This window comes from Aethalodelphis obliquidens, unplaced genomic scaffold (assembly GCF_003676395.1).
Source record: "Aethalodelphis obliquidens isolate GAN/ISIS:26980383/991018 unplaced genomic scaffold, ASM367639v1 scaffold76, whole genome shotgun sequence".
NCBI classification, from domain to species: Eukaryota; Metazoa; Chordata; class Mammalia; order Artiodactyla; family Delphinidae; genus Aethalodelphis; species Aethalodelphis obliquidens.
In genome coordinates this window covers 715,647-737,786 of record NW_020838020.1, presented here as the reverse complement: position 1 = coordinate 737,786, position 22,140 = coordinate 715,647, and the positions used below count along the sequence as shown (strand labels likewise).

Genomic DNA, 22,140 nt, shown 5'->3' with positions numbered 1-22,140 from the left:
TTTGTTTTTCCATCATCCTCTACCTAGCTGACCCTGTGCTGGTAGGTGTCATTTCTGACTCTCCCCACGTAACTTACTTGCACAATTCAACCCACCCCAGGTTCACCTGTGGACCTGACAAAGGCAGTGCTCCTCCAAAGTGGCCACCTACCAGACCCAATAACCACTTTCAGCTGGCAGCAGAGACCATCCAAAGCAGCTCCTTTCACCACCAGTCCTGGCAGGCACACTTGATTGGCAGTACAGCCTATCCAAGGTGGCTGTCCACCCTGACAGACTTGGCAGGTGCCCTTGACCAGCACTGATATTTCCCTGAAGGTGATCTCACACCAGGAGCCAGTCACACACAACAGAGTGCATGCAACATTTGTGACTAGGCCTTTCAGCCAGATGCATGGCAGGCCAGTCCCACACACTAGGTATATCCACAGCAATCACAGCCCAACCACAACATGAGAGCACATGCAGCCCACACAGGAGAAAATCCTGGGTCACCTGGTTCTGGCAACCAGGCAGGACAGTGCTACTGGGTCTGATAGGACACCTCTACTCAAAACCACTCTTTCAAGACCAAGAGATGTAGCTGATCTACTTAATGCATAAGAACGAACACGAAGAGTTAGGAAAAATTAGACAAAGGAATATGTTGAAAATGAAAAAACAAGACAAAGCCTCAGAAAGAAAAAATAGCTAAATAAAATGGAGATAAACGATCTTCCAGGAAAAACGGTTCAAAGTAATGGTCATAAAAATGTTCACTGAGCTCAGGAAAAGATGAAGGAACACAGTGAGAACTTCAATAAAGAGATAAAAATATATATATTAAAAAAACTATACTAGAGGGAGTCAACAGCAGATTAGATGTTGCAGAAGAATGGATCAGTGTAAAAGACCCAATCAGGATAGTAAAAAGAAAAAAGAAACCAAAAGATGAGGACAGTTTAAGGGAGCTCTGAGACAACACCAAGCATACTAACATTAGCATTATAAGCTTCCCAGAAGAAGAGAGAGAAAAAGGGACAGAAAAACTATTAGAAGAAATAATGGTGAAAACATCCCTAAACTGGTGCAAGAAAGAGACATTCAAGTCCAGGAAGCACAGAGAGTCTCACAGATGAACCTATACCGTGACAAAATTATATAATCATCTCAATAGATGCAGAAAAAGCTTGTGACAAAATTCAACATTCATTTAAGATACAAAAACTCTCAACAAAGTGAGTGTAAAGGGAACATACCTCAACATAATAAAAGTTATATATGACAATCCCACAGAAGCATCATACTCAATGGTGAAAAGCCAAAAGTATTTACTCTAAGATCAGGAAGAAGATAAGGATGCCCACTCTTTCCAGTTCTATTCAAAATATTATTGAAAGTCCTAGCCACAGCAGTCACACAAGAAAAAAGAAATAAAAGGCATTCAAATTGAAAGGAAGTAAAACTGTCACTGTTTACAGATGACATGATACTATATTTAGAAAACCCTAAAGACTCCACCAAAAATATTGGAGCTTATGAATTCAGTGAAGTAGCAAGATATAAAATTAAAGTACAGAGATATGTAGTGTTTTCATACACTAATGATGTTCTATCAGAAAGATAAATGAAGAAAACAATGTCATTACAACAGAATCAAAAAGAATAAAATACCTAGAAAAATTTAAGCTAAAACATGAAAGATCTGTACTATGAAATCTATAAGACACTGATGAAATTGAAGACAATACAAAAAAATTGAAAGATATAATGTGCTCATGAATTGGAATAATTAATATTGTTAAAATGTCCATACTACCCAAAGCAATCTATGGATTCAATGAAATCCTTACCAAAATACCAATGACATTTTTTCACAGAACTAGAACAAATAATCCTAAAGTTTGTAGAGAATCACAAAAGACCCAAATAGCCAAAATAATCCTAAGAAAGAAGAAAAAGACTGGAGATATTATGCTCCCTGATTTCAAAGTATACTACAAAGTTATAGTCATCAAAACAGCATGGCAGTGGCATAAAAACAGAAATATAGATCAATGGAACTGGATAGAGAGCTCAGATATAAACTTACACTTATATGCTCAATTAGTCTATGACAAAGTAAACAAGAATATACTATGGGGAAAAGACAGCTTCTTCAATAAATGTCTTGGGAAACTGGGCAGCCATATGCAAAAGAATCAAACTGGATCATTTTCTTACACCATATACAAAAATAAACTCAAAATGTATTACAGACTAAAGTGTGAAACCTGAAACCATAAAATCCTAGAAGAAAATGTGAGCAGTATGCTTTTTGACATCAATCTTAGCAATATTTTTTTTTTGTATATGTCTCCTCAGGCAAGGGAAACAACAGTAAAAATAAACAAAAGGGACCACGTCAAAGTGAAAAGCTTTTGCAGAGGGAAGGAAACTATCAACAAAAAGAAAGACAACCTACTGAATGAGAGATGATACTTGCAAATAATATATTCAATAAGGAGTTAAAATCTAACCTACATGAATCCAAATCATAGAATTCAATATCAAAAACACAGCCTGGGCTTCCCTGGTGGTGCAGTGGTTGAGAGTCCACCTGCCGATGCAGGGGACACGGGTTTGTGCCCCGGTCTGGAAAGATCCCACAAGCCGCGGAGCGGCTGGGCCCATGAGCCATGGCTGCTGAGCCTGAGCGTCCGGAGCCTGTGCTCCCCAACAGGAGAGGCCACAACAGTAAGAGGCCCACGTACCACAAAAAAAAAAAACAAAAAAAACCCACACAGCCTGATTAAATAATGTGCAGAGGACCTGAACAGACATTTTTCCAAAGAAAACATATGAATGACCAGAAGACACATGAAACAATGTTCATATCACTAATCATCAGGGAAATGCAAATGAAACTCATGAGATTTTGAGATCTTACACCTGTCAGAATGGCTCTCATCTAAAATACAACAAATAGCACATATTGGTGAGGATGTGGGGAAAAGGGAACCCTTGTATACTGTTTTGAGGAATGTAAATTGGTGCAGCTACTATGAAAAACAATATGGAGTTTCCTCAAAAAATTAAAAATAGAACTTCCATATTACTCAGCAATTTCACTTCTTGGTATTTACCTGAGGAAAATAAAAACACTAAATCAAAAAGATATATGCATCCCTATGTTCATTGCAGCATTATTTACAATAGCCAAGATATGGAAACAACTTAAGTGTCCACAGATAGATGAATGAATAAAGAAGATGCAGTATACATATACAACCAAATAATACTCATCCATAAAAAAATGAAACCTTGCCATTTCAAAAGCATTGATGAATCTAGAGGATAACAGGCTAAGTGAAGTAAGTCAGACAGAGGAAGACAAATATTCACTTATATGTTTACTCTAAGGAAAAAATCAAATGAACAAACAAAACAAAAACAGGCTCATAGATACAGAGAACAAATAGCTGGTTGCCAGAGGGGAGGGAAGTGGAGGGTTGGGCAACATAGGTGAAGAGAATTAAAAGGAAAAAACTTCAAGGTAAAATAAACATCACAGGGATGTAATATACTATATAAGGACTTTAGTCAATAATACTATAATAATATTGTATGGTTATATATGGTTGCTAGAGTTAACTGCTGTCATCATTTCATAATGTGTTTAAATGTGAAATCACTATGTTGTACACCTGAAATTAATATAATATTGTACATCAACTATACTTCAATCAAAATGTGTGTATAAATCATTGATGAAATAATTTTATCATTCCCAAATGATCAGTTACTAAGGATAAATAACAGATTCACAATAATTCTTTTTTCTTGAGGAGTACTTCTGGGAAAGTTATTCAGGTAATGGCAATCTTTTGTTTACAGTTTCCCTTTAAAATCTTCCAAAGATTATAAACAAAGGAGAATTTCATAGTTATACAAAGTTTATATTGATAAATAGTATATATACACACACATACATGTGATTTTTCATTTTGGATATTTACTAAAATTAGCTAAATAGGTTGTAATTTAAGTATGGCAGATATTTACTGAAAGCCTACTCTAAATAACAATGCTTTCTGATGTTAAGAATGTAAAGTTCCTGTCTCCAAGTTGCTTATAATTTAGAAAAGGGAATTAATCTATTATATTAGAACAAATATGCTCATGAATTTATACTTGTAGTTCTGAATATTTGTTAACAATGCCTCAGATCCAAGATATGTATTGATTTCTATTTAAGCTCAGGCATGAATTTGAATTGTATTTGCTATGGGAAGAATATGTAAGGATTCAATCAAATTGTTAGTGAGTCATCATCTACATTGTAATCAGAACTGCTCTAACTTATTACATGATATAATATAATACTTTGAGGTAGAATTATTATCTTCATTTTAGAGATGTGGAAGTTACATGTGAATATAGTATTACCAAATTTGTGAATATTCAAACACTGTCAAACCATGGAAACATCAATTGTATACTTTATAAATATGTAAAAAGTGGGGAAATGTCAGGTTTGCTAATAGTTTAATTCTAAACAAAATCCGTACTCTCCAAAAAGTATAGGGCATAAAACAAGTAAAATAATCTATGGAGGAAAAAATCAGGATACAAAAGAAAAAGGAGGCTTCTGCTTGATAGAGAATGGAAGACACTCCAAAGTGCCCTCTAATTAAAATACCAGTAAATCTGGGCAAATTGCAATAATAAAATTAATTTTTTGCATTGCTGGACTTGAAAGTAAGAAAAAACTCCAAGAAAAAAACTTCAGCCAAATAGCTGAAGAACAGTGAGGTGAAACCTGGGATAGAGTTTGCTACCCGAGTACAAAAGATAGCATTTCCTTGGAGTGGATGTCCACACCTACAGTAAGATCTAGAGCATCTGCTTTGGGCCTAACATGAGGTGGATTAAGCCTGGAGCATTGAAGAGGACTGATAAAGCTGTATGTCACTGGTGGCCCTGGTTCTTTGTTAAAACTGACTTATGCTTGCTAGAGGAAAGTGTGAAAAGATTTTAATGTAAAATGGAACCCAAAAATATGAAATAGATAATCTCACGCATGCTCCCTGAGGGAGATAACACAAGAACCGAGAAACTGATTTCCCACAAATGCCTGATTTAAAGACCAAAATTTACCAATGACCGTCTGCCAAGAATCTCTCCCCATCCTCAAGCCAATAAACTAACTTCTTGGACTCTGGCTGGAGTCTGCCCTCTTTGCATTCCTTGCCCATAAATACAGCCTGCCCCAAACCCTCAGTGGATGAGCCTGTAGCTTGCTAGAGATTGCATCTCCAGAATTGCAATTCCTCTGCTATTCCTGGTGTCAGAAACAACAAACAATAGACTTAGACTCTCAAGCTTTTAGATGTTGGAGTTATTAGCTGCAGAATATAAAATAAACCTGTGAAATATTTAAAGAAATAATAGATTAAATTTTTCAAAAAGCATGTAAGATGAGAACATCAGCAACATTATCATATATATCTCAAAAAAATTCGAAGAGAAGTTTCATAAATGGACAATGTTGAAATTACAAATTTGCAGGGGCCTCTGCTGTTAAGTATGGATTAGCTTGTATCAAATAAGCTATCTCCATAAGAATAACTATAAAGTGATAGTCTTAGAATACAAAATTTAGCTGTTTAAAGACATTAGAGATTAAAAAAAATGATATCAAACACTTAGGAAGACAAATCCCAGATAGAAGGGATGAGAATTGAAATGAGGCCAACCTCCTTTGCCATTTTCCCCTTGGGAAATGGCTGGTTCACAGGCAGCACTAGGCTGAGAGTCCTTGAAACACTTGTTGGCCCAGGCTTGTTGGTAGCCTTATGCAGCTGGGGAGACACTAACTGTAGTTCAGGGCAACCAAGGTAGTCAGGACTTTAGACTCAGAAAAAAGAATGAGAAGGCATTATTGCTTGTCTTCTGGGCACTTACTAATTTGTAAGACATATACAAGGAGAGACAGAAATCCAGGCAGAAAATGGAAGCTAAGATGCTAAAAAATTAGAACTGGTTCTTCTGAGGTGAAAATAAAATGGCATTCAGGGCCCAGTAAAGACCAATGACCTTGGTATACATACAGAAAGCAAACAAGGAGTAGGGCGACCCTCACAGATACTACATCTTAGCCTCAAATTATCTAATGCTTGTTTGGAAGAAGGTGTTTTGCTCTTACTTAAGTGTCTGTCAAAAGGAAAGTTATCTCTGAGAGAATGTAAGGTTGTCCATAGCCTCTATATATTCTCATACACAGTATTCATCATTCTCTCCAAAACTGCCAGGTATGCTATGCTACATACTAGATGTTTACAGCAAACTTGTAAAATATTTAAATTATTCCTTATAAAATAGACAAAATGAGAAAAACACCTCAGAAGCTATTTCTATTGAACTTTATGCCAAATACTGTAGGCAATTAGTTCAAGAAACTGAAATAAAATATGTAATAATTGGAAAAATAGCAAACTAATATGTCACTCTTCAGCAGTATATTTGATGATTAAATACATAAAAAATTGAAATTACAAAAATATTCAATTTCATTACGAAAAGGAGAAATATAAATGTGATGACAAGAATACAGGGTTCATTATATTATTTTTTCTACTATTATGCTAAAATTTTTAATAATAAAAAGGGTTTTTAGACAGAAAATTTGTTGACAAGGCCCTAAAAATGACACTATTTCCATAATTTAGTGCTATTATAAATTCTTAAAAATTTTCAAGAAAGAAATCAGCTCATATGTCACAAAAGCTTTACCTTCCCACCCAGTAATTTTTCAGCCAGTTATCTGTATAAACACTCAAAGCTTAGGAAAAACTCTTAATGTATGCAGATACTAGTGATGGTGTTATTTATAGAAAATAAAATGGATTATTCCACCAAAGTGTTTTATAATAGGATTAAGCTCAAGTAAACCATGGCATTTTTAATGTGAATAAGAATTAGTAAGGTACTTGAAAGGATGTATTTTAAAAATTTAATGAAATATAAATTTACACATATAATATAATTAATAAATAAAAGCAACAAAATAATAATTCTTAGGTATGTTAATAAATCTAAATATGCCTATGTTTAGATACCAGAGTGAGAGAGATGAAGACAATTGTAAATAGGTAATCTCTGTATAAATGTAGATATAGAGTTATGTCTGTATACAAACATGTATACACACACACACACACACACACACACACACACACGCACATTTACAGAGAAATTTGGAAAAGAAAATATGCCACTCTGTTAACAATGGTAACAATGATTATATTTAAGTTATAAGCTCACAGTTGGTTTTCCTTTTCTTATCTATACTACTGTATATTTACCAGGTTTTCAATACATGTTCATAATTAGAATGAAATAAAATGAATCTTCAAAAAATACAATTTCTATGAGTACAAAACCAAATTATTTTTACTTGCATGGAATTTTCTAATAATCAACCAACATCAGAAAATAAATTCAATAGACTTTTTGATACAAATATTTTCCAGTAACCAATAGCACCAAATTTTATTTCATAGCTTACATGAATCATACATTAGTGTGAGACATTTCAAGCACTTGAGAATAAGCAATTAGTGTTTTACTTTTAACTCAACCTTCTAAAGGATTTATGATGATTCCTATGTGATTTGTAATAAAATTCTTACCAAAATGAAAGCATATTTATTGGTACAATTTACTGCATTGTTTTAAATCTGCATTTGATTTCAGTTGAAAACATTAAAAAAATTTGTCCTCCTAATAAAAATAGTTTTTAAAAATTCATTGACTTTTTCCGTATTTAATTTTATGTCCCCTCATTTTTCATTCATAGTAGAACAAACATTAATAAATATATTAATCATTTTAATTGTCCTTAAATATGCTATAAATTACTACATCGTTAAAAACTTATTTTTCAGTATTTTCCAGTATGGCAGCGAATTAAATCATACTTTCCAAGAGATACTGCTAACTTCATTTATGACTTGATTCTTTTCTCTCATACAATTCATGTGATTCCCAACTCTTAAATGTTGTTTGTATTGGTATAAAAGGCATATAATTTCTACATAATGCTAATCATATAAATTCCACTGATATGAATATCTTGTTGTCCTATCTTCTTCCCTATGTCACATTACTATTATGTCATAGAACCACTATAGTCCATGCCTCCAAAGTTCCTAGATGGCTTGGCCTTAGTCCATAATGTGATAAGGAAAGTTAGCCCAGGTTGCTGCTGAGTTCTCTGATGGTTTCTTTGGCACTGAACAAGCATGTTGGAATGCTGTGTATTAGTTTAGCCTCTTTACATTTAATCACTGTAATTGTTACAGAAACACAATACAGTATTGAGAAAAGATAAATTAGACTAGAGATTTTAAGTGACATTCGTGGATTTGAACAGGCATCTCTCTGATCGCAAAGACTACTTTCTTCACTCGGAACATCACCTGCTTTCTATGATGTCTAGATTTCAATTCAGAATCTATCATTCTTATCCTTTCCCTGAAATCTGCTGTGTCTTTCCTCTACTACCATGTGGCTTTCATTTCTCCACTGGCTATATTTCAGCCATAAAGGATTTCTCTCCATTTTTAAAGATATCACTCTTCTTTAGCTGTAAACCCTCACATTTGATTTATCTCTAGTCTGGAATTCACCACCACACCTACTCTGCTGCTCCAGTAATGTGCTAAACTAATGCCTAATAATTCTTTAGATTTCAACTAAAAACAGCAACAACAACAAACACTTTCCCTGTACTTCTCTACTCTTCTAGACTAGACTAGGTTGGCTCCCAAGCATTATACTGATTTCACTCGCAATTCCATTCCTGTAACACTCATTTTATTCACAAATATTTTGTTTACTCTTTGCTTTCCTAGAGTAACTTGGAAGCTTTGTGAGGTAGGGGTAATATTCATAATGTTCACAAGTTCTTAACACAGAGCCGGCACAAAATAGATGTGCAAAAAGTGCATCATTATAGGATGCATGTATGTGTGGATATAAGAAGAAAGGAGGGGAAAGGAGAGAAAAATGCTCTGAATTTTCTTAATATTTACAGAAAATCTGCAAGAGTTGTACTCATAGTTTATCAATCCCATAAAATATCATACAAATCCCAGTAACTGTGGAGCTGAAGAGGAATTCAATAAAATGTTTACATAGCCTTATGAGGCACAATATGAATATGTAAATAATTCCAAAAAGCACACTAAATATTGCATATCATTGTATTGTATTGTAACATACTGTATTATATTGTATTGCATTATTTTTCAAATTAGTCATGCAAAGTAAATTCCAATGTTTTGCTATATTTTTTCTTTTGATTTCCCTGCCTCTTTTTACATTTTAATTTTCCTCATTACCTTTAAAGAAAAGAAAACACAATTTTAAGATAAAATCTTAATGCCTATTTAGAGAGAGCACAAGTTAATAAGGTGTAGAAAACAGCTTTTAAGCAATAAAAGCACAATGCAAATACAAGGGATTAACTTGAAAATGTCCTAGTTGTCCTTTAAATCTCTTGAAACTGGTAAAGTTTCTGCTGCAGCAGGAAAAGTAGGTTCTCTGAGGTTTGGTAATGTCAGATTTTTGTCTAAGTTATGGGATATATTTAATATCCAATTCATAGAGTGCAGAGGATATGGTAAGAATTCCTAAAATTTCCTTCAATTTTTTTTCTATTTTATTGCTGATTTAATCAGGAATATCTTTTTAAATCCCTTGTTTTGTCACACGCTTTTAATCATCTGGACTACTGGATAAGTGGAACAATAGCTAAATGATTAGTAGTGTTCAATTATAAAATGAAAGATTCAAAATCCCTAAGAAAGTTCAATTTCTTAAGAATTTCTTCAGCCTCAAAAGACTGCTGTGTAAAATTAGACAAATTCAAATGCTGACAAAGAGCTTAACTCAAAAGACCCCCCCCATACTCGTATTATTTTATGCTATGGTAATTGTATTTAAAGTCGTTAAATTTAAAAATTTAAATTAGTCATGTCTTTTGGCTCTTCATAGCATAGTGATTTTTATACTAATGTTAATTTGTTGTTTATTGCTCAGTCCTAGTCACTGGCTGGCCTGATTTCATCAATGTTCTTTCTTTATTTTTTCAATGATATGTGCATATTTACAAATGGAATTTATCTTATACAGGCATTCATTCTGTAGAATGCAGTGTTCTTGAAAAGTAAATGTCATTCATTAGACCTTAAAATTTGATAAACATATATAACATCATTGTCCTTTTATTGATATTTACTTTTATAGGTAAAATGAACTTATTAAGATGCTACAATAGGGCTTCCCTGGTGGTGCAGTGGTTGAGAGTCTGCCCACCGATGCAGGGGACACGGGTTTGTGCCACAGTCCCGGAGGATCCCACATGCCGTGGAGTGGCTGGGCCCGTGAGCCATGGCTGCTGGACCTGAGCGTCTGGAGCCTGTGCTCCGCAATGGGAGAGGCCACAACAGTGAGAGGCCCGCGTACCGCAAAAATGTTACAATAAAGTTTGCATGCTTCTGCTCCAAGAGATGGCAAATTATATCACGTGCTGTGTGTTATTTAGTATTTATTACTCTCATAAGGACTACATGGATACAGGTTAATAGATTTGTTTTCTAAGCTTGAAAAACATTTTTGGGGACATTTCAATATAATTTCTGGCTATTTTTGAGAGAAATTTGTATCTAAGATATTTTGTTTCACCACTTTATAAAAGAGGGTGTTAAGCACTATATCATTTAGGGGGGAAATTTTTGACTTGGTCTCTTAAATAATAACATTAAAGAAAGAGCTAGAAGTGGAGAGAGACAGGGAAGGAGGGAGATTGATGCCATTTCCTTAGTTCTTAAAGTGTCAAGTCATTTACCCTTTTTAACTAATAGTTAAGCTCTTGAATATATATGTTAATATTTTAATGTTCGTTTAATGTGATAATCACTAGAAATCCATAGCCCAGCAAATAGGAGTAAATCTTCAAAAAATTAAACTAGTGAAAATCATTTTATAGCCACAGATATCTTCTTGGCAAATAAAAAATGGGAAATGTGTGTTGTTCTCTATTGATTACCTGAATTGTTTCCCTTTGCCTCCTATTTTGGGATCTCACTTCACAGTAGTTGAGGTAAGTTCTGTTGCTTCCTCCTGATTCTTTAACAACAGAGTTCCTTTAACAGAGCTTGAATATGTGGTCATACTCTATGTTTGCCAACTGTATTTTGTACATGTATAATAAATGTATTATGGATAATTATGTCACCTATTAGATGCAAACATAGGACACTTACATTATTTGTCTTGTGTACTTGTTCAGGAAAATTAAGACACATAAAAAAGGCTAAAGAGAACAAACATTCACGGAGATTTTCCCGCTAACTATAGAAAAGTAAGAACAAAACCTTCGAATGTATGTATTTGGTCTTAAATCATTCACTTCCTTGTAAGAGTAAAAATGGTAAAAAAAAATTTAAATTTGTAAATGATACCTGCCATAGTCAGTACACCCATTTATAATTGTCTACTTCTTTGTCTGGCTTCTGTATGAGATTCTAAACCCCTCAAAAGCAGAGACTCGCTCCTTCATAATATTACTCTCAGCGAGCATGTGACTGGCAGATTACATTTCCTTTACTTAGAATAGAAATACATGTTTCAATATATCCAACAAATTATTTGGCCCGTGTTTTCTAGGTACTTTTAATCTCTTTTTCATTTCATATGAAGTCTTGTACATAATGCATGAGATAAAACATTTAAAGATGAGTAAGAAGCAGAAGCAGCAACTACAGATTGAAAAAATGGAAAACTGAGAGGTGTCTTAACTTTTCCCTAAATCTTAAATCTTAATGAATAAAGCTGTGATTCTGTGAAGTTTGTTGGTATTACACAGGTTACAACCGTAAAATCACGTCATGGTGTGATACAGTGTGTGTATTACTAAAGATCTAGAACTAAATACCTTTGTTGTTATCCATTCCTCCCACTGCATACAGAGTTCCAACTGTAGATTTTCTAGGTTTAGTTCTTGGACTTTGCATTAAAGTTCTTCTTTCTGGCAATAGATGGTATTTCATTGCTTCCAGAATCAGCTTTTGACATTCCAGATCATTCTTAAATAATGTATGGTTTTCTAGGTCAGCCAATATCTGTGAATAATGCACAATCACTGTTAATAATGATTTTTATAGAGATGAGCATAAGCTATCAAATGAAAAGTAGAAGAGGGATGTAAAATATAATAAGAATTAATTACACTAACAAATAAATATGAGTAAAATGCATGGCTTCCAAGAGAAACAGAACGGATATTATTTTTGATTCCATATTATTTATTATCATTTTACCACACAGAGTATAAAGGTACTTCTAAAGATCACATTTTCAATTCCCTTTCCTTTTTAAGAAAGCTGTTCACAAGTCAAATATAGTTGCCTATTTGGCCATAAACATGTCTGGTGAAGTAAATTAAAAAATAAAGTTCAACAAATTAAGTCCTAAGAAGCCTATCATAAATATTCACATATTTACTTTAAGATGTTCCAAGTATAGTTTAAATCCCTTTCAAACCGAAAAAAATCTCAATAAAAATAAAAATTTATGCTCGTAACATCTTTTTAATTATGCAAGCAGTTGAAAAGCTGTACATCAGGCAAAGTAATAGTTTCCAGCCATGAAACTAAAAAAAAATTTACCAAAAATGCAGCACCTGAGGGAATAATAGAGTGAGACCAGAGTTTTAAGTTCTATTATGCCTCCCTTTTACTACAGAAGGTTATCATCTCCACAAATTATTTTCTGTACATTTCTTTGAATGTAACCAAAGTATCTTTAATTTTCCTCTCTCTGTCCCTCTTTAGATTTTCTTTTTCCTTGACTGTTTCAGTATCACATTCTCTTCTTTTGTTCATGAATCCTGTTTTACTTCAAGTGAGTTAAATCTATCATATGGATTTACAAAATTAATAAGTAGAAAATTTAACATTGACTCACTGACCTTTTCGTCTACATTGATAAGACACTGTACCACATTGGTACACAAATATATTGAGTGAATAAATTAATAAATGATAGCAGCATATAATTAATTGATTTTAACACTATAATTTGAATCTTAATTAAATAAAGTTATTTAACCATTGTAATAAATAAATTACTGGTGGAGATGTCAGAAAGAATATAAAAACACATAAGATACTCATATATATAAGAGGTGGGAAAGATAACAGAATGGCTCTGAGGCTGAATAAGGAGTATAACATATTAGAATTACCAGATACTTTGGAATATAGAAGGGAAGATGTTTAGTTAAAGTCTTGCTTATGCTTCTTTTCTTATATATTAAAACTTTAGTTACCTTCCTACCCATTTCTTTCTTTTTTAAGGGACTACTATTTTACTTGTAAGATATTAACGAATAGAGACCTTAATGAAATAGAGTTGGGGGCTCAAAGGGGAGCTCTCATACTGTGAGACAATAGTAGAGCCAACAAAAAGAAGAAAGACTCGCCTTCTTTCATGGCAAGGACTCAACCCATGAAAAGCCAGGAACGAACTCATTTGTTTGCTTAAGGGAACTATTATAGTTTTTAAAATTCAGTAAGATGATATATACATTGATGATAAAGCTGAAGCTAAAAACATTGATTTTATCATCTTTTTGGATAGCTAAATATTTATATATTTCTAAACACTCATACAATGTATATAAGGACTATTTCAAAATTTTTATGGATAATATACAGTTATAAAGAAATGTATGGAATCCTGTAAAAATAAAGTATCAGAGCAGAGTCAACTCTGAGTGCCTAGGTTTAAAATACTTTCAAGTAATAATTTCTAAAAGGAAATGAATTTCTCAATGTTGATAGATGTATGCATAAAAATATATTACATATTATTTATTTTAAAGTATATCCTAGAACTTGAAAAAGAATACATACATATATATTTATAACTGAATCACTTTGCTGTATACCTGAAACTAACACAACATTGCTAATCAGTTATACTCCAATTTAAAATAAAAATTTTAAAAAGATGCAAATTCAAAAAAAGAAAAAAAAAAGAACTCCTTAGACCTAGAACTTAGATCTCAGACTCCCTAGACCTCACTGCATGTGTGGCAGTCCACTTGGTCTTGAGTAAGGCTTGTCTTAAATTTCAAAATCTCCATTTATGGGCAAACACCTCCTCTCCAGGCCTCTTCAAAGCCCACCTGGGCCTCACATGTCTGCACGTATTACAAATGGTTAAGAAACAGAGAAGAAGCCAACAGATCACAAACTTTTACACAGAGAGGTCAGCAGAAGGATCAACCGTTAGAAAGACAGTGAAGTTGGTTTTGAATGAGTTTAAAGCATCTCTGCTTCATTCTCTCTCCAACTATCCAAACCACACTTCCTGGGGCTCATGAGTAAGGTGGGCTGGCACTCCTCCCCTGGGTCCCCTTCATCCCATCAGGAGGCTGCCAAGTTTGCTCTGTCAGGAACCACACCCACCAACTTCTCCCTGTTTAGTATCTCTGTTCCGCCATCCCCAAATGTCAACTGTCTAATCTGATGAACAGTTTCTAAATGTGAGAATGCCTTACTCAGGAAACACATGGTTTATTTAACTTGAGCCTTCTGAAGACAGTGGCCCTGTTTTTCTTGTTTCTCCCAATAAAAATCAGCTCATAGCAAGCCAAAAAGAAAAAAAAAAGATCTGGAAGATATACAATATAAAATTAAAACTTATACTTTATTTCTGTAAAATGACAGATATTCTGTACTTAAATGATATTTTCCATTTTATTAACAAATCATTTTGTAAAATTTCTTAACTTTAGTGTACCCAATCATTTGAAAAAGTTATTTATTTTGAAAAAAATTGAATTCTTCATAATCTCTGTACTTATTACTGTGTGTTTTCAAACTATTACTTGTAACTATTTCTCACTTATGAGTACTATATGACTTGTGTCTGTATTTCATCTCCCCTGACACTTTTTAGGATTATTCCATCCCAAATTCAGGCACAAGTTCGGAATAATAAGATGGTTAAGTTGTCCTTTAAACTTGGACTATCTTTAGATTTTCTGCAATGATCCAAGATTAACACAAATTTTTCTCCTCACTATACAATGGAAGTTAGTTTTGTTTTTTACATTCTTAAATTTTTGAATAAAATTAAACTACTGTAACAGTTCCTCTGCTTGTTCCACTTAGAAAAAATATCAATATGTTTCAATAATGGTATACTACTTTGAAACATAGTCATGTTAATGTACAAGAATTTGTACAGTAATTGTCTATAAATCAGATTTTATTCTTAGGATATTATATACTAATACCCTTTCCAGTCAAAGATAATTATAGTACAACTTAGTTTACAAGAAAAATGTCCTTGGAAGTTTGTCAATATCTTCACTGTTAGATATGTTCTTATGCTTGGGATAAAAATTGACTATGTCCCTATGAGTTAATTGTGCATTAAACCTCAAGAAAAGATCTCACTATGTGCAAAATAATGTTTCAGAATATTTTGTCATGTAGAAAATATGTCAGAAATAAGAATATCCTTAGACTTAATATGAAGGACAACATAGGGTGTATTAACGATTAAGACTGTAAAATTCTAGGAAGCTGATCCATCCAAGGATCCATGTCAGCTAGGCAGTCACTTTGCAAATATGATCTACCTCTCTATAACATTGGTAGTTTATCTTTGTGAGTAAATAATGACCATCAAGTTGTAGGGTAAACCTATAGTGGCAGAAGAGAACTGGGTCAATAAACATATATGCAAATCTTGTGTATGATATTCAGAAATGACTAACATAAAATACTAGAATAATATATCCCTTAATAGCTAGAATACTAATAGTAACTTTGTTAGTTCCAGTTGCCAGAAATGTTATAAATTTTTAATTAGAATAAGGATGTTCTTTGAAATTGTTTATATTAAACATTATTACTTTATTTTTGTACATTCTTCTTAAAGTTTACTGGCTTTATCACTAACTTCACTTTAATTAGGAAAAAATGAAAAGAAATACAATTATTTAAACAATACTTCTTTCAAATGACCATTACATTTGTTATTAAAATACAAATAATTTTGATTGTTAATGGTTTGAGGAGTTGAACCACATATTAGCACCATAAAAATATTTAATGCGGAGGACCTTTAAGATGGCAGAGCACTAAGATGTGGAGATCAAATTCCTCACCACAAATATATTAAAAATGCATCTATATGTGGAACAACTCCTACAGAACACCTACTAAACGCTGGCAAAAGACCTCAGACTTCCCAAAAGGCAAGAAACTCCTCACATACCTGGGTAGGGAAAAAGAAAAAACAGAGACAAAAGAATAGGGATGGTACCTGCATCTCTTAGAGGGAGCTGTGAAGGAGGAAATTTTTCCACACACCAGGAAGCCCCTTCACTGGCGGAGATGGGGATTTGGGCAGGAGGCGGTGCTTTGTACTGACGGAGGAGAGAGCAGCAACAGGGATGTAGAGGACAAAGTGGAGAGATTCCCACAAAGAGGATCAGTGCCAACCAGAACTCACCATCCTGAGAGGTTTTTCTGCTCACCTGCTGGGGTGGGTGGGGGCTGGGAGCTGAGGCTCAGGATTTGGAGGTCAGGTCCAAGGGAGAGGACTAGTGTTGGCTGCGCGAAGACAGTCTGAAGGGGCCTAGTGGGCCACAGCTAGCCGGGAGGGAGTCTGGGAAAAAGTCTGGAACTGCCTAAGAGGCAAAAGACCATTGTTTCAGGGTGCACGAGGAGAGGACATTCAGAGCACTGCCTAAACGAGCTCCAGAGATGGGTGCAAGCCACGGCTATCAGCATGGACACCAGAGACGGGTGTGAAACGCTAAGGCTGCTGTTGCAGCCACCAAGAAGCCTGTGTGCAAGTACAGGTCACCATCCACACCTCCCCACCCAGGAGCCTGTGCAGCCCGCCACTGCCAGGGTCCTGTGATGCATGGACAATATCCCCAGGAGGACACATGGCACACCTCAGGCTGGTGTAACATCATGCGGGCCTCTGCTGTGCAGGCTTACCCCGCATTCCATACCACTCCCACACCCCGACCTGAGTGAGCCAGAGCCCTCTAATCAGCTGCTCCTTTAACCCTCCTCCTGTCTGGGCAAAGAACAGATGCCAGAGGGCAACCCACATGTAGAAGAGAGCCAAATCCAAAGCTGAACTCCAGGAGTTGTGTGAACAAAGAAGAGAAAGGGAACTTACTCCCAGCAGCCTCAGGAGCAGTGGATTAAATCCCTCAGGAGCAGTGGATTAAATCTCCACAATCAACTTGATGTACCTGAATCTGTGGAATACCTGAATAGAAAATGAATCATCCTAAAATTGAGGTAGTGGACTTTGGGAGCAACTGTAAACTGTGGACAAAATAGACTTTAAAATAAAGATCATTACAAGAGACAAAGAAGGGCACTACATAATGATCAAGGGATCAATCCAAGAAGAAGATATAACAATTGTAAATATTTATGCACCCAACATGGGAGCACCTCAATACATAAGGCAGATGTTAACAGCCATAAAAGGGGAAATCGACAGTAACACAATCATAGTAGGGGAGTTTAACACCCCACTTTCACCAATGGAAAGATCATCCAAAATGAAAATAAATAAGGAAACACAAGTTTTAAATGGTACATTAAGCAAGATGGACTTAATTGATATTTATAGGACATTCCATCCAAAAACAACAGAATACACATTCTTCTCTAGTGCTCATAGAACATTCTCCAGGAAACATCATACCTTGGGCCACAAATTAAACCTTGGTTAATTTAAGAAAATTGAAATTGTATCAAGTATCTTTTCTGATCGCAGTGCTATGAGACAAGATAACAGTAGCAGGGAAAAATCTATAAAAAATACAAACACATGGAGTCTAAACAATATACTACTAAATAGCCAAGAGATTGTTGAAGAAATTAAAGAGGAAATCAAAGAATACCTAGAAACAAATGAGAGTGAAAACACGATGACCTAAAACGTATGGGATGCAGCAAAAACAATTCTAAGAGGGAAGTTTATAGCAATACAATGCTACCTCAAAAAATAAGAATAATCTCAAGTAAAAACCCTAACTGTATACCTAAAGCAGTCAGAGAAAGAAGAACAAAAAACCCCTCAAAGTTACCAGATGGAAAGAAATCATAAAGATCAGATCAGAAATAAATGACAAAGAAATGAAGCAAACAATAGCACAGATCAATAAAACTAAAAGTTGGTTCTGTGAGAAGATAAACAAAATTGCTAAACCATTAGTCACACTCATCAAGAAAAAAAGGGAGAAGACTCAAATCAATAGAAACAGAAATGAAAAAAGAGAAGTAACAACTGACATGCAAATATACAAAGGATCATGAGAGATTACTATAAGCAACTATATGCCAAAAAAATGGACAACCTGGAATAAATGACAAATAAACAACAATGACAAATAAATGACAAATAAACAAATTCTTAGAAAAGCACAAGCTTCCAAGACTGAACCAGGAAGAAATAGAAAATATGAACAGACCAATCACAGGAATGAAATTGAAACTGTGATTAAAACTCCTCCGACAAACAAAACCCCAGGACCAGATGGCTTCACAGGAGAATTCTATCATTTAGAGAAGAGGTAACACTTATCCTTCTCAAACGATTCCAAAATATAGCAGAGGAAGGAACACTCCCATATTCATTCTACAAGGCCACCATCACCCTGATACCAACACCAGACAAAGATGTCACAAACAAAGAAAGTTACCGGCCAACATCACAGATGAACATAGATGGAAATATCCTCCACAAAATACTAGCAAGCAGAATCCAACAGCACATTAAAAGGCTCATACACCATGATCAAATGGGGTTTATCCCAAAAGTGCAAGGATTCTTCAATATACTCAAATCAATCAATGTGATACTCTATATTGATAAATTGAAGGGTAAAAACCAGATGATAATCTCAATAGATGCAGAAAAAGCTTTTGACAAAATTCAGCACCCATTTATGAAAAGAACTCTCCAGAAAGTAGGCATAGAGAGAACTAACCTCAAAATAATAAAGGCCATATATGTCAAACGCACAGCCAACATCATTCTGAGTGGTGAAAAACTGAAAACATTTCCACTAAGATCAGGAACAAAACAAGGTTGTCCACTCTCACCACTATTATTCAGCATAGTTTTGGATGTTATAGCCACAGTAATCAGAGGAGAAAAAGAAAGGAAAGGAATCCAAATCAGAAAAGAAGAACTAAAACTGTCACTGTTTGCAGATGACATGATACTATACATAGAGAATCCTAAAGATGCTACCAGAAAACTGCTAGAGCTAATCAATGAATTTGGTAGAGTAGCAGGATACAAAATTAATGCACAGAAATCTGTTGCATTCCTAAACACTAATAATGAAAAATCTGAAAGAGAAATTAAGGAAACACTCCTATTTACCACTGCAACAAAAAGAATAATATACCTAGGAATAAACCTACCTAAGGAGAAAAAAGACCTGAATGCAGAAAACTATAAAACACTGAGGAAGGAATTAAAGATGATACAAACAGAGAGAGAGATATACCATGTTCTTGGGTTGGAAGAATAAGTATTTTGGAAATGACTATACTACCCAAAACTATCTACAGATTCAATTCAATCCCTGTCAAACTACCAATGACATTTTTCACAGAACCAGAACTAAATATTTCACAATATTTATGGACACAAAAAAGACCCTGAATAGCCAAAGCAGTCTTGAGAAAAAAAAAATGGAGCTGGAGGAATCATACACCCTGACTTCAGATTATACTACAAAGCTACAGTAATCAAGACAGTATAGTAGTGGCACAAAAACAGACATATAGATCAATGGAACAGGATAGAAAACACAAAGATAAACCCATGCACATATAGTCACCTTATCTTTGATAAAGGAGGCAAGAATATACAGTGGAGAAAAGACAGCCTCTTCAACAAGTGGTGCTGGGAAAACTGGACAGGTATATGTAAAAGAATGAAATTAGAACACTCCACTTCCTATGACCATACAAAAATATAAACTCAAAATGGATTAAAGACCTAAATGTAAGACCAGAGTCTATAAAACTCTTAGAGGAAAACATAGGCAGAACACTCTATGACATACATCACAACAAGATCCTTTTTGACCCACCTCCTAGAGAAATGGAAATTAAAAAAAAAAGAAAGAAAAATGGCACCTAATGAAACTTCAAATCTTTTGCACAGCAAAGGAAACCATAAACAAGGTGAAAAGACAACTCTCAGAATGGGAGAAAATATTTGCAAATGAAGCAACTGACAAAGGATTAATCTCCAAAATATACAAGCAGCTCATGCAGCTCAATATCAAAAAAACAAACAACCAATCCAAAAATTGGCAGAAGACCTAAATAGACATTTTTCCCAAGAAGATTCACAGATTGCCAACAAACACTTGAAAGGATGCTCAACATCACTAATCATTAGAGAAATGCAAATCAAAACTGCAATGTGGTATCACCTCACACCGGAGAATGGCCATCATCAAAAATCTACAAACAATAAATGCTGGAGAGGGTGTGCAGAAAAGGGAACCCTCTTGCACCTTTGGTGGGAATGTAAATTGATACAGCCACTATGGAGAACAATATGGAAGTTCCTTAAAAAACTAAAAATAGAACCACCATATGACCCAGCTATTCCACTACTGGGCATGTACCCTGAGAAAACCATAATTCAAAGGGTCATGTACCACAATGTTCATGGCAGCTCTATTTACAATAGCCAGGACAAGGAAGCAACCTAAATGTCCATCGACAGGTGAATGGATTAAGAAGATGTGGCACATATATACAATAGAATATTACATTACCATAAAAAGAAATGAAATGGAGATATTTGTAGTGAGGTGGATGGTCCTGGAGTCTGTCATACAGAGTGAATTAAGTCAGAAGGAGAAAAACAAATACTGTATGCTAACACATATATATGGAACCTAGAAAAAAAATGGTTCTGAAGAACTTATGGGCAGAACAGGAATAAAGACGCAGATGTAGAGAATGGACTTGACACGGGGAGGAGGAAATTTAAGCTGCGATGAAGTGAGAGAGTGGCATGAACATATATACACTACCAAATATAAAGTAGATAGGTAGTGGGAAGCAGCCACGTAGCACAGGGAAATCAACTCAGAGTTTTGTGACCACCTAGAGGGATGGGATAGGGAGGGCGGGAGGGAGACACAAGAGGGACGGGATATGGGGATATATGTATATATATAGTTGATTCACTTTGTTATAAAGCAGAAACTAACACACCACTGTAAAGCAATTATACTCCAATAAAGGTGTTAAAAATATATTTAATGTTTTTTAATCCTGTGTGCTTACATCTAGACACTACTCAAACTTCATTTTCCAAGAATATTTATATGAATTTATTTCAAATGCTTGCTATAAATTGGAAATTATGATTCTGAAAATATTGCTTCATTAAAATAAAATGTACTATTCAAGTATCCAGATTTTGCATTGGTTTTCCAACCTCCAAATAAGAAAACATTCAAATAATTGTCTCCTTTCTCTATAATTACCTTAATGTGTCAAAGACAATACTCTCTTGGCTAGAATCTGTCATGATTCTCTGCAGCAACTTGCATGTATAAATACTACCTTAAATTGTAACACTGTAACATTTCTTTTATAAGTAAACAAAATCAAATGCACAAATTTGTGCTGCACAACCTACTCTTATTACAAAGAGGGCACACAACTCTAATTTTGCAGTAAGAGTCAAAAAAATCTACATTATATATAATGTTAGTGGCTGAGAAGAAAATAAACTATATTCTAAGGTATTCCTTAAGTAAGAGTAATATTGCCTGAATGAAGACATAAGCTGAAAGGCACGGTAACTAACAGAATATGTACGAAGCATTGCAAACACATCTTTCTGTACCTTTTATCTGGTTAAAGTGTCCATTGGAAAATGGAATGCAATATTGAATAAACAGTTAAAGAAAGATGTCTAAACTTATTATGGACCAAAGAATGTATTGAGTCTTCTAAGACTATATCCTTGGGCAATCAAAGTTATGAAAACATTCTCACATTCATAAAAGAG

The 22,140-nt window shown here is 34.5% G+C and overlaps 1 protein-coding gene across 2 annotated transcripts in view; it reads right to left on the bottom strand.

Annotated features, from left to right (window-relative positions):
- KLHL1 (kelch like family member 1) overlaps positions 1-22,140 on the bottom strand; it is a 379,998-nt gene that overhangs the window by 85,527 nt on the left and 272,331 nt on the right. For both annotated transcript variants that reach the window (XM_027092284.1, XM_027092285.1), the window contains one exon: positions 11,963-12,149. In XM_027092284.1, the coding sequence (XP_026948085.1) occupies positions 11,963-12,149 (187 nt within the window). The remainder of the gene's footprint in view (positions 1-11,962; positions 12,150-22,140) is intronic.